Genomic DNA, 13,082 nt, shown 5'->3' with positions numbered 1-13,082 from the left:
GAAAACCTATACAATGACAGCTCTATTAGCTAAAGATACCTATATAAGGACACCTCTATTAGATAAGGAGACCTATATAAGGACACCTCAATTAGATAAGGAGACCTATATAAGGACACCTCGATTAGATAAGGAGACCTATATAAGGACACCTCGATAAGATAAGGAGGCCTATATAAGGACACCTCTATTAGATAAGGAGGCCTATATAAGGACACCTCTATTAGATAAGGAGACCTATATAAGGACACCTCTATTAGATAAGGAGACCTATATAAGGACACCTCTATTAGATAAGGAGACCTATATAAGGACACCTCTATTAGATAAGGAGACCTATATAAGGACACCTCTATTAGATAAGGAGACCTATATAAGGACACCTCTATTAGATAAGGAGACCTATATAAGGACACCTCTATTAGATAAGGAGACCTATATAAGGACACCTCTATTAGATAAGGAGACCTATATAAGGACACCTCTATTAGATAAGGAGACCTATATAAGGACACCTCTATTAGATAAGGAGACCTATATAAGGACACCTCTATTAGATAAGGAGACCTATATAAGGACACCTCTATTAGATAAGGAGACCTATATAAGGACACCTCTATTAGATAAGGAGACCTATATAAGGACACCTCTATTAGATAAGGAGACCTATATAAGGACACCTCTATTAGATAAGGAGACCTATATAAGGACACCTCTATTAGATAAGGAGACCTATATAAGGACACCTCTATTAGATAAGGAGACCTATATAAGGACACCTCTATTAGATAAGGAGACCTATATAAGGACACCTCTATTAGATAAGGAGACCTATATAAGGACACCTCTATTAGATAAGGAGACCTATATAAGGACACCTCTATTAGATAAGGAGACCTATATAAGGACACTTCCATTAGATAAGGAGACCTATATAAGGACACCTCTATTAGGTAAGGAGACCTATATAAGGACACTTCCATTAGATAAGGAGACCTATATAAGGACACCTCCATTAGATAATGAGACCTAAATATTCCTATATTCTAATAACTAATGATTTCACCTGTAAGAAGAATTCAAAATATGTCATTTTAAAGGGTTATTTTGTCTCTAGGGGGTATGTACACACATTTTCCTTATGTTTTAATTTTTTGAGCCTGAAGAATCTCTCCCATGGAACTTTGAAAAAGTAGGCAAGTACGTATGTGATGATAATGAAAAATAATAATAATAACTCAGATTATTTTCCATAAAAGGGTTTCAATTCAGTTCTATTTAAGAAAGTGTCTCTGCATTATGAAAGTATGTTGCAAATACAAATATTAGTAATGTGTCGACAACAACACTGGACTGGATAAATAACACGACAATAATTTACCTGCTGATAGATTTATGTATAAAAGATATTTATATTCCAAAATGACCTCATTGAACTTTACCAGGTACCCAGTGATTAATGTTCTTGGTACAAGTGTATTTAGAAAAGTTTAATAAAAATCAAAGCTTTCCTTCAAAAATCATCGACTGGAAACAATGTGACTGGTGGGTGTTACATGCTCATTTAGTGTCCATATGAAGATTATGTATATGTATTTACACATTTATTGATTCACCCCTGAAGTCACATTTGAACTCTTCCAATTCAAAGGTTGGAATAGTTCATTATGAAATTTCAGGGGTGAATGACTTACGCACTGCACACTACACAAAAGTCGCATCATTTCACAAATAGGTCAAATTCAAACCACATTCTCTATTTGTATAAATATTTGCATTTTTCTCTCGTTTTAGATAAAACCATGATGAAGTTTCTCCTGAAAGTGTTTTGCATTCTACTTGGGAGCCATGTGGTCACATCGATACAAATCTGTCCAAACGATCTGTCTGCCAACTGTGTTTGTACAAGCCAATCAAACAAAGCCTTCGTCTCATGCTCCTACCCAGACCCCTCCAACATCTCTAAGATATTGTCTACCTCCGCTGGCCAATTACAACCGTCGTGGATCATTCAACATTTCGGAATACCAAACAACAGCTTGACACATTTACCGGCTAACTACTTTGATGGTATTGACGGTATATTTGTTGTGGATATCAGCAACAACCAATTTACCTCAGTGCCCGAGGCCTTGAAGAAGCTATCCAAAACCACAGAGCTGAATTTGTCATCAAATCAGTTTGAATCTCTGAACATTAAAGATTTTTCTGTATTAAAAACTCTACGGAAGCTGGATCTTTCCAAAAACAAAATAATGGAAATTGTTTTGACGAAACCCGGAGTGACCATGCCAGAACTGCGAGAAATTAACTTGAGTTCTAACAATATAAGCAGTGTGGAATCAAGAGCCCTACTTTCCTTTCCGAAAATGAGGAATCTGATCATGTCAGAAAACCGGAACTTTGAGGCCATCAGTAGTTTAGATTTCCCGGAACACATTTCAGCCATGAGTATGGAGTCCACTGGGATAAAGACAATCGATGTTTGCAAATTCAAGCATCTCAATGACCTTGAAAGCCTGAACCTTGATGACAATGACTTGGCGTGTACCTGCGATTTGTTCACCTTATTTTACTGGGTCCAGGTTAACCGTGACGACGGGTTAGTACATGAAGCTCATGGAGAAGTTTCAAAATGGCAATGTCTGGAACATGGAATGACCGTCAACATTTCCGACTTTGGAGCTAGGAAATGCAATGCTACCAGTGTATCACTTAGTGCAGGTTTGTGTGCAGAAATGACACCTGAAGAAAATCTGGATGTCCTTTCACTGTCCGTCATCTCAGAATTCACCCTCAACATTGAATCTGCTGAAAGTGAACACATTAATCTGGTGTGGGACGCACCAAATGCAACCACACTGTACGGCTTTGTCGTCGTAGCTTCCATGGTCGATTCTGAGGATGAGCCATTTTACACGTCCTCGATTCTACACCCAAATACGCTTACCCATTTGTTACAAGGGTCAGACGTGAAGTCTGGAGACTTTAAAATCTGCGTCAAGGTACTACTGTACAACGAGACCACGATAGCCAAGGTGGACTGCCAGACGGTCTATATCTTCTCCTCACAAATTATCGTAGGAATTCTAGCTGGAGTCGTTTTCATTGTACCTTTCATGGCCATACTTTTTTGCATCATACGACTTGATCATAAGAACACAAAAAAGGACAAATATATGCAGATTCAAGAAGCACAAGATTTTGAAACCAAGACAGTTCCTGCATACTTGGGTGTTGGTGTCGGTAAACCTGCTGTTCCTTCTCATCAGAAGAAATCGCCCACCAAAACAACCCTTTCCTTCTCACCAGCAAGCACATTGCCTCCAGTTACAGTTCAGGCAGGACCGACCCAAGCTTCGTCCAGTCCTGGAGCCAAGTCAGGAACGGATAACCCAAGCTTTGTTAACAGGGACAAAATTGAAGTTAACATCACTGGGTCACCCAAAGACAAAACTCAAATACCTACAGCATGTGAACCACAATACGGAGCCATTTCATCCCATCTCTAAACTCGGTGTCACAGCAATCCAGCTGCCCGCGGGCCAGTGAAACTATTTCTTACGTCAGGAACTAGAAGATAAAATACTGAACTTTGTTGTTTTGCTGTTAAGAGTTAAACTTACAGGTGCCAAAGGAAACGAAATCTGTGTGTTCAAGGTGCTTTAATCCCGGGAACTTCCTGGCGAACGGCCACTATCTATATAGACTTGAAAACTTTAGCGCTACATCAAAGCATGCAAACCATTTTTCTACAATTTTCACATTATTTCATTTTAATTAAGTAGGGTTTAATAAGACTTTCTTGTCTAAAATTTATCAAGGAAAATTAGAAAATAACAGTATTTTGCTAGGAGATATGTTACATAACTTGAAAAATTTGGAGACTCTTTTCGGATTATTTTTTTATCAGTCTTTTTTTTTAACTGGGGAGAAAAAATCTTCATCTCATTTGGACGGGGATCTAATTCTGCACCAAGCATATAGGCAAGAAAAACCTGAAATGAGCTAAGTTAAAGTGATGCAAGAAAGTTTCATTATTCTTTGCCCATTTAAACTGGTTTTCTCTGACTTATATCATGGTTTGACTTTGTGTGTTGACACTGTGGCATTTTTTTTTTTTTTTTTTTTTTTTTTCCTTTTTTTTTCCCNCCGCAGCTTCAATTTACATATAGAAATACATATATAGAAGACATTTTTTACAAAGAGTGTAATCATTCCATTGCAATATAATATTTTACCCATGTTAGCAAACATCAGATTGTTTTCACGATAAGAACAGACTTTAACGTCAACAGTCTTCTGGTGACTGATTGATAAGATTATATGCCCATCATGAGTTTTCATTATTCTGATATTCATTTTCAATGTTTTCATTATTTTATACTGGAAAGCACTGTATATGAATTTTGTCTGAAGACATTTTGTGAAGTTTCTCAAGAATCCCTGTCCCACTGCACTGTAGTTTTTTTCATATAAACAGTAATCTCCCCTTAATTTTAACTTCTGAATGGTAGTTTATGCACTACCCCGCCCCCCCCNTACCCGCTCCTAAAATCCACTCTGATTAGCAAGGGCTAGCTACATATACACCCCTGATGTAGGCATGGTTATCCAACACTGTGATCACATAAGATTTCTACAGGTAGATCATAGGTTAACCAAGCGAGATTATAAATACTTGTGAAACGTGCCGTGAATAGAATACCCAAGCTTTTTCAATTTTTTCCCTGAGCCTCATTTGAATATATTTATACACATATTGTAACATTTTGAAATGTCGATAATCTGATTATGAAACTCCCTCTGCTATTTGACACAATTTTTTCCCTCGGAAGTAAATCAATTTCGCAAATACAAATTCCATTAAGGATCCCTGTCCCACTGCAGGCATTTAAGAGAGTTCCACTGTACTACTGTTGACACTGTAGCTCAGTTGGTTAAAGCAACAGTATAATGCTCGGAGGTCCATGGTTCGAATCCTTAATTTGCCCTATTTCATATTTTTACACCTGGGACACTGTTGTCAATTCGTTTTTTGCTATTTCATCTTTATTATTTTCAACTTTAGTTCCACAATGAATGTTTTTCTTTTCAGATATGACTGATTAATTGTCAAAGCTGTAGTCATGTACCTAATGCATAGTTACAGTTTTTGGCAATGGTTCGGGGATCCTTAATTTTGACTAGTGACCTTCGTTTTCCTTTGTTCGTACTATCCAGTATGTGACTAGTGACCTTCGTTTTCCTTTGTTTGTACTATCCAATATGTGACTAGTGACCTTCGTTTTGCTTTGTTCGTACTATCTAGAATTACCTACAAGTAGGTGTTCAGTGACTTTATGATATGGTAACCAACCACTGACCTATGAGGGGAAGCTCTATATCAATAACTGACATGCTGTTTTGACTTTTTGATATGGTAACCAACCACTGACCTATGAGGGGGAGCTCTATATCAATAACTGATACCCGGTATGCTGTTTTGACTTTTTGATATGGTAACTAACCACTGACCTATGAGGGGAAACTCTATATCAATAACTGACCAGCTGTTTTGATAGTGTGATCTTCAGCTACTTAATAGCGGGGCCAGCAAGGTTCATTGAAAACTATTGCATGCTTTCTTTTTCAGTTTTTTCAAATATCATGAATTACGTCATGTTTAAAAGGTACTTTTCCACACCTGACTGATTATGATCTAGATTTGAACCCTGACTGAGCCTCCCACCATTATTTCTGTAATTCTACCCAAATGAGCTACCTGGTCAATGGTGCTAACTTAACAAAGTCTCATTATATTAGTGACAGTTATATTTAAAACGAAATTAAGGGGCGGATACTCTATGTAGTAAAGCCTAAAGTGGAAATATCTAGTGTTTTATCTGTAGTGGGACAAGGATCCTTAAAATTAATAATTATATAGATATTGTTTACTTAACCCTCTCACCACTGTAGACCATAATGGACTAATCCAGATCAATGCATGGTAGAGTCTACTAAAGTTACATAGGGGTGAAAGGGTTCAGGACAGATCTTGCTGGATTAGTATCAATCTTCTCTGTCAATAACATTGTGATACGTTTGTATGTGAAATATGTTAAAATTCAGATGGACTAGAAAGATGCCTTTAGGAAGTTGTCACGGCCCATGACAAAAAATGAGATGATATATGATATGGAGTGCATCCCGGAACTGTAGTTTTTAAAATCTTATCACTGTATGCGTAATCACTTGTAAATGGTTCACTTGAAATGAAGAGAGTCTGGGTTCATTTGACAGGTTATGTTGCAAACAATGTAAGTAACTGTGTGCAAAACCATGCTGAGAGTCATTGTCATTGACATTTGGTGTAATACATGCATTAGAAATGATCAATTTGGTGCTGATTCAGTAGGATAGTTATCATGACAATGTTTCTAATGTTTGTATAGATAGACCTATTCATGTTTTCATAAAATTCATAAAAAAGTAATCATTCATAAATGTATCATGTTGCAACCTTTTCACATTTAGAATTTGGAAAATGCTATTTTTAGAAGTTAAAAATAGAAATTTGGTGCTAAATATTTAGTAGTTAAGTTATCATGACATTATGCTTCAAATTTTCGTGTAGACTTGTCCATGTTTTCATAAAATTCATAAAAAATTTGATCACAAATGCACTCATCAATGCACGACATTTCCTCATTTTCAGGTTTGTAAATATAAGAAATCCTGTGGCTTTTAATTATTTTAATTTCCTTAATCAGGCTTTTACATGAAAGCTTTTTTATATAACCTCTATTAAGTTGCCATTTTTCATATGGAACCATTTTTTCTCCTAGCTCTTTAGGGGGTTTAATAAGAACAGAATATATTGAAGAGTCCATGTAAAGTCTTCAGTAAGATTCATCAGTTTGAAAATATGTAATATCAAAGTGTTACTTTATACACAAACAGTATACATATTGTTACAACACGTTCAGTATGTACATTTTTTGTGTATAAAGTAAAACTTCGATAGTCCCTGTAAAGGTTGAAAGAAATCCTCAGTATATTTAATTTCTCAAAATATTTGTATATATACTGGTATGTATTTGATACCAACTAACTTCTACATTGAAGTTGCAGGAATATATGCAAAATATTTCAATGAGCAAATTTCATTTTGAAACAGAAACTACCTAACTATTGGTATACGATTATGGTGTCTATAAGGTATGCCCCAGGGCTAGACAATAAGGGTAGCCCGATAGTCTGAGACTAGTGAAATCTCCCGCTGGACTACTGCAGGGCTAGCCAATAAGGGTAGCCCGATAGTCTGAGACTAGTGAAATCTCCAGCTGGACTGCTGCAGGGCTAGACAATAAGGGTAGCCCGATAGTCTGAGACTAGTGAACTCTCCAGCTGGACTACTGCAGGGCTAGACAATAAGGGTAGCCCAATAGTCTGAGACTAGTGAAATCTCCAGCTGGACTAGTGCAGGGCTAGACAATAAGGGTAGCCCGATAGTCTGAGACTAGTGAACTCTCCAGCTGGACTACTGCAGGGCTAGACAAAAAGGGTAGCCCGATAGTCTGAGACTAGTGAACTCTCCAGCTGGACTACTGCAGGGCTAGACAATAAGGGGAGCCCGATAGTCTGAGACTAGTGAAATCTCCAGATGGACTACTGCAGGGCTAGACAATAAGGGTAGCTCAATAGTCTGAGACTAGTGAAATCTCCAGCTGGACTACTTCAGGGCTAGACAATAAGGGTAGCCCGATAGTCTGAGACTAGTGAACTCTCCAGCTGGACTACTGCAGGGCTAGACAATAAGGGTAGCCCAATAGTCTGAGACTAGTGAAATCTCCAGCTGGGCCAGTGGTTCTAAAAACTGCTGGCCCAACTGACTAGTCAAAATCTGATATTGCTTATATTGTTGAATAATATTGGGTCAAAGGATATTTTATATGAACGAGTAAAAATTGTAAAATACTACTCCAATGGGCTAGTGGTATTCAAAATTAATTTCTAGCCCTGAACGTCCATTTGGCGACAGATTTCGGCTGCAGTTACTTGAAAATTGCAGATTGACCCCTCAGACCTTGAACCATGAAATAATATCCATTTTATTTTTGTATATAAATATTTGATATTTTGCCAGTGATATTTACAATGCAATCTTTATAGCATAATAAGATGTACATACTCCAGAATTTCAGTGGTGTTAAGTGATGTTGAAAATGGGAGTATTTAGATGGGTTGTCTGGAACTGTAGGGCGCAGTCTAAATAATACCCTCTACAAATCCTCGCTAAGAATTGGTTTTAACAGATTGATTATGTATAGTAAATGACTTCCTTCAATACAAATTAAGTGCAAACAATCTAATGAAACCCATGCAACATTAATATAGAGCAAGTGTGGACATGCTTATTTTTATGCAAAGGGACATAACTCCCCCAAAATAGCCAAATGAAAAATACTGCATGCTAAAATGTACAAATTTTTAAGTTTTAATGAGATTTTATGATAAACTTGTGTCTATAGACAGATAACTTAAACCCAGTATATGCCATAATAGCTTTTATTATGAGAGGTGTAAATAAAAGTGAGTTGTGTACTTGTTGTATTTAAATAAAAATATATTTTACATTTTTCAATGCTATTTTTTTGTTCTTGTTTACCATACTCTGTATCTCTAGGTACTGGCTATGGTATGAATACTGTAAACAACATTTTCAGGGATTTTCATATTTTTCTTACTTTTGACGCTAATTTGAAAGCGTTTAAGATGATACCGGTAACCACTTATTCTAAAATGATTGCATTCTTCGTGTTTATTACAGAAACATGTAGCAATGTATGTATCTTGAAAGTTGTTGCCAATAACAGGAAATATCAGCGTACTAATTTAAGTGGACGACAGTGATTTAATTTGATACATGATGGACACAGGCAATTACTTGCCTCTATGACCATATCATATATGTAATAATTTAATTTACAATTTGAATTTTGAAATTTAAATTCAACTAGAGGCCCAGGTGGCCTGTATTGCTCACCTGGAAATGTTGGCAAAATTGAAGTTGAAATAATCAGATACTGCTGTAGTCAGGGGTAATATATATATGCAATTGGACAAAATCCTGTCATTCCTACAGGAAATGGAGGATTTTGAAGAATTTGCTATGTTTCCACAATTGGGCCCCACCCCTCTGCCCCAAGGGGGGTCAGACCCACCGTTTATACAAAATTGAGTCACCTTGGCCCAAGGGCGTTCCAGATTAAATTAGGAGAAAATCCTTAACCCCTACAGTAGAAGAAGGATATTTAAGGTTTTACCTCTATTTCCATTGTTTGGCAAAGCCCTCTGCCCCCAGGGTGGCCACACCCACCGTTTATACAAAATTGAGTTCCCTTGGCCTAAGGATGCTCCAGATTAAATTAGGGAGAAATCCCTTAATCCCTAAGGCACCCCCTTATACTAATATGATTTATTAGTATAAGGGGGTGCGATATCTAGTGGGTTCGAAAATATATCACATATATTCAAGAACCTGAGCACCTGTGGTTGAGCTACTTTGTAAAAATATGCAGTTTGCCTAACAATTTTATGCAACTTCGTGATCTATAATTAAAATATATACATATTTTATGTATGTTTTATTACGACAAAATCTACTCACCAGAATTTCTGCACTGCAGCACATTTCAAGGGAGATAATCAACATCTTAGACAAGGCGGGGTCCAGTGGAAACTCCACCATCTGTCGGCCGAGGGGTGTCAGGGATCCAGTATTGTCTAGAGCACCAAGAATCCATAACTGGTACATGGAGTTCAGGATATTGTCCTGCAATAAAAAAAAAAAAATATCATACAAGTATTAAATTAAACAAGTCTTTCGGATTGATATGTCTCACCTGTGACCCACTTTGCCCATCAATGCACATATCAGAGAAACTAAGTTAAAGGCAAAAACTTAATGTTGATGAAGATGTTGACAAAGGCAATGGACCGTGAAATGTAGGCTGCATCCAGCATTTGATGCATGGGTTGAGATGTACTACCTAAGATGCATGTATGGTTCAAGTTTGGTTGGTCTAGCACCTATACTTTCAGTGAAACTAATTAAGTTAAATGCAAAAACTTATTGTTGACGCCTCCGCCGGAAAAGCAACACCTTAGTCTCGCTTAGTGGGGGCAAGACAAAAACTGTTTTGTGTCAATACATTTAGAGAAACCTGTAAATTAATGAATTCACAAACGCTGTGTATGTTTTAAAGATGTTTATATACTAAGAGGAAACTTGTCAATCTTAGGAAAACTGATTGGTCAGTTGGATGAACTGCATAAAGACTTCTGACTATCCGAGTAATTTTTTACTTTTTATTATTTTGCATGGAACTTTATATAATACAGCTGTACCCCCGACTGTTTTTGGTTGCAACTCATGCAGTTCACAGAAGAGCTCAGCCAGAATAGGTAGTCAGAATACTATCTACAGTATAATACAGGCATACAATTTACATTCAAATGCAAGAAGCCCTGTTCACAACCCAACATTAACATATTAAACATCATGGGAATCTTCAATCTAATCTTGAGCCTGTACAGCTGAATGTGCATGTGCAGGTGAAACATACACCAGATGTAGGTATCCAGGTGCAAGATGGATGGGAAGTATGGAAAACTGTATACACTGAAACTTTGAAATCTAATTTTCAGTCCTGATTTGAAAAAAAATATTCCCTTGAAAATGCAGCCGACAAAAGGAACAAAACCTTCTTATGAGGAAAAAAGTCTTCTTATTAACTAATTCACCCCTGAATTTTCATAATGAACTATTCCAACCTTGGAATTGGAAGAGTGCAAATGTGTCTTCAGGGGTGAATGAGTTAATGGAAGAAATCTTCACAATACCTCACAAGTATGTACAGGTGAGACATACCTGAGGAGGAGGATCCATGAAGTGGAACTGGAGCAGGTCCTGCACTCCCAGGGACTTTAGGAGGAGGACCACATTAGCCAGGTTCGTCCTCTGTATCTCGGGTACTGTGGCAGTCAGCATCTCATTCTTGTACTGTCGCTGGGTGTACAGACGATAGCAATGGCTGTAAGGCAACACAGGATATAAATGTTAAACATTGTCTACACATGATGTAATCAGGTACTAGAAATACTCTATAAAAGTGGGAAACTGTCCAAAAATACTTGGCTAAGCAATATTTTGTGAATGATATTGTGAATATCAAAATATGAAATTCAAATCACAAGAAAACTGTTAATAGATAATAGATACTACCCTGATTTTTGAATAGTCAAATATCTTATTTTACTGGATTTTTATGTGTAGCCTGTTTGACAAGCTATGAATGTTATTCATACAATAAGATTTTGCATCTCATTAAACGATACAGTAATATAGATAGGATAGGATAATTATATTGCCACCGGTAACTAATGGAGGGTGAAATAGTGTTACCACAGAGAAAGCACAATCGTCTGCTGGATAACGGAACTACTCGGTAGTGACGCGGACATAAAACCACTCAAACAAACAACCAAAAAGTGCTACCCATGTCTGTCCTCTTCAGTCCTGATTCAGACTCATCAATCTACGGACTTCATTACTGAACAGATTTTGATCAAACTTTATACAAAGGTCAAGTACACAATTACCTGATTTGAGTTTATAATTCAGGGCGCAAGGTCAAAGCCATCACAACTACTTATAGAAAAATCGTCAAATATTGAAACTAATTTTACATGATAAGTTTGACACCTTTATTATCGTACAAACATTTTCTAGATATGAAAAATTGTGAACTGTACTTACCCTGGGCCTGTTCTTCCAGCTCTGCCTGATCTCTGGTTAGCATTGGCCTACAAGTAGCAATCATGTAAAACAATGTAGAAAACTCACTGGGATATCAACATACAGTCTACAGTCGAAATTTGTTATATTTTGTGTTGTCGAGACAACAATTTAGAGACAGGTTGGGTATTGAGATGTCTGAGGGAAAAAAAGTGCTTTTATGAGCCAATTTTGAATAAGGAATCAATTCTGATATATAGAAGAGCTTGATAGTTGCAGATTGGTAATGGAATGTAAATCCCCAAAATAAGAAGATACATCAAAAATGTCAAAGAGGTATCGGAGCATATATTTACTGATGATGGAACAAGATCGTGTATCTACTGTTTTTGCTTCACTTTGTACTACCTGCATCAGGAGGTAGCTCACAAGTGCTAAAATAGTGTATTTTGTAACACTACTACCAGATAGCCAACTCAGGCAGATTGTCTGAGCATGTGGATAATATATTGAAATGGTTCAAAGAAAAAAAGGGGTGGGTATATTTGTACCAGTATATTGATCGATCAACCTAAATACCCTGGTGAACCTTTGCAGATGACAAAAAATAACTAATATTTTGCCTGACTTAAAATTCAAATTCTTTTTTATTTATTTTAAATGAAAAATTATTTTTCTTTTTTTATTTGTATACATCTTGAACTTATGTGCAAACAAGGGAAAAAATAGCCTGTGGGAACTATATGCAGGAAATTACGGTACATATGTATATCTATACAGTTTCTCCAGGTTGATAAGTATGGATTGTATAGGCTCATAAAGCACAACCAGCAAAGTATTTATTTGTGACAATTCAATGATGGGAAAATTTATGTACTCTGACATTTCAATGATGAGTAAGATTATGTACTGTGACATGTCAATGATGAGTAAGATTATGTACTCTGACATTTCAATGATGATTCTAACAATCCGACTAGTGAGAGACGGATCAGATTACGGATAGAGCCGAGCCTTTAATTATATAGAGGGCGTACGTATACGGATACATTGCCGCCAGCATGTATTAGCAGGCTAGGAACATCATACCCGGTTTCTCGGAGATCATAAAGATCAAGATCAAGATTATGTACTCTGACATTTCAATGATGAGTAAGATTATGTACTCTGACATGTCAATGATGAGTAAGATTATGTACTCTGTCACCTTCATCGGACAAATGACCGGTAAAGTGTATATACTGTACACTGGGAAGCTTTCGTCCAGTCAAATATTCGCTCTTCATTGATAAAATCTATT

General features: G+C 36.8%; 1 protein-coding gene across 1 annotated transcript in view; it reads right to left on the bottom strand.

The window, feature by feature from the left end:
* LOC110446234 (pre-mRNA-splicing factor ATP-dependent RNA helicase PRP16-like) overlaps positions 1–13,082 on the bottom strand; it is a 52,384-nt gene that overhangs the window by 17,765 nt on the left and 21,537 nt on the right. Inside the window, exons 16-18 of the mRNA XM_021491274.1 lie at positions 11,804–11,850; positions 10,916–11,078; positions 9,653–9,817 (exon numbers count right to left, since the gene is read on the bottom strand). Of these exons, the coding sequence (XP_021346949.1) occupies positions 9,653–9,817; positions 10,916–11,078; positions 11,804–11,850 (375 nt within the window). The remainder of the gene's footprint in view (positions 1–9,652; positions 9,818–10,915; positions 11,079–11,803; positions 11,851–13,082) is intronic.

The sequence above is a fragment of the Mizuhopecten yessoensis genome, unplaced genomic scaffold, assembly GCF_002113885.1.
Source record: "Mizuhopecten yessoensis strain PY_sf001 unplaced genomic scaffold, ASM211388v2 scaffold2663, whole genome shotgun sequence".
NCBI lineage: Eukaryota > Metazoa > Mollusca > Bivalvia > Pectinida > Pectinidae > Mizuhopecten > Mizuhopecten yessoensis.
The sequence above is the reverse complement of the archived record's forward strand: the minus strand, read 5'-3'. Positions and strand labels throughout refer to the sequence as shown.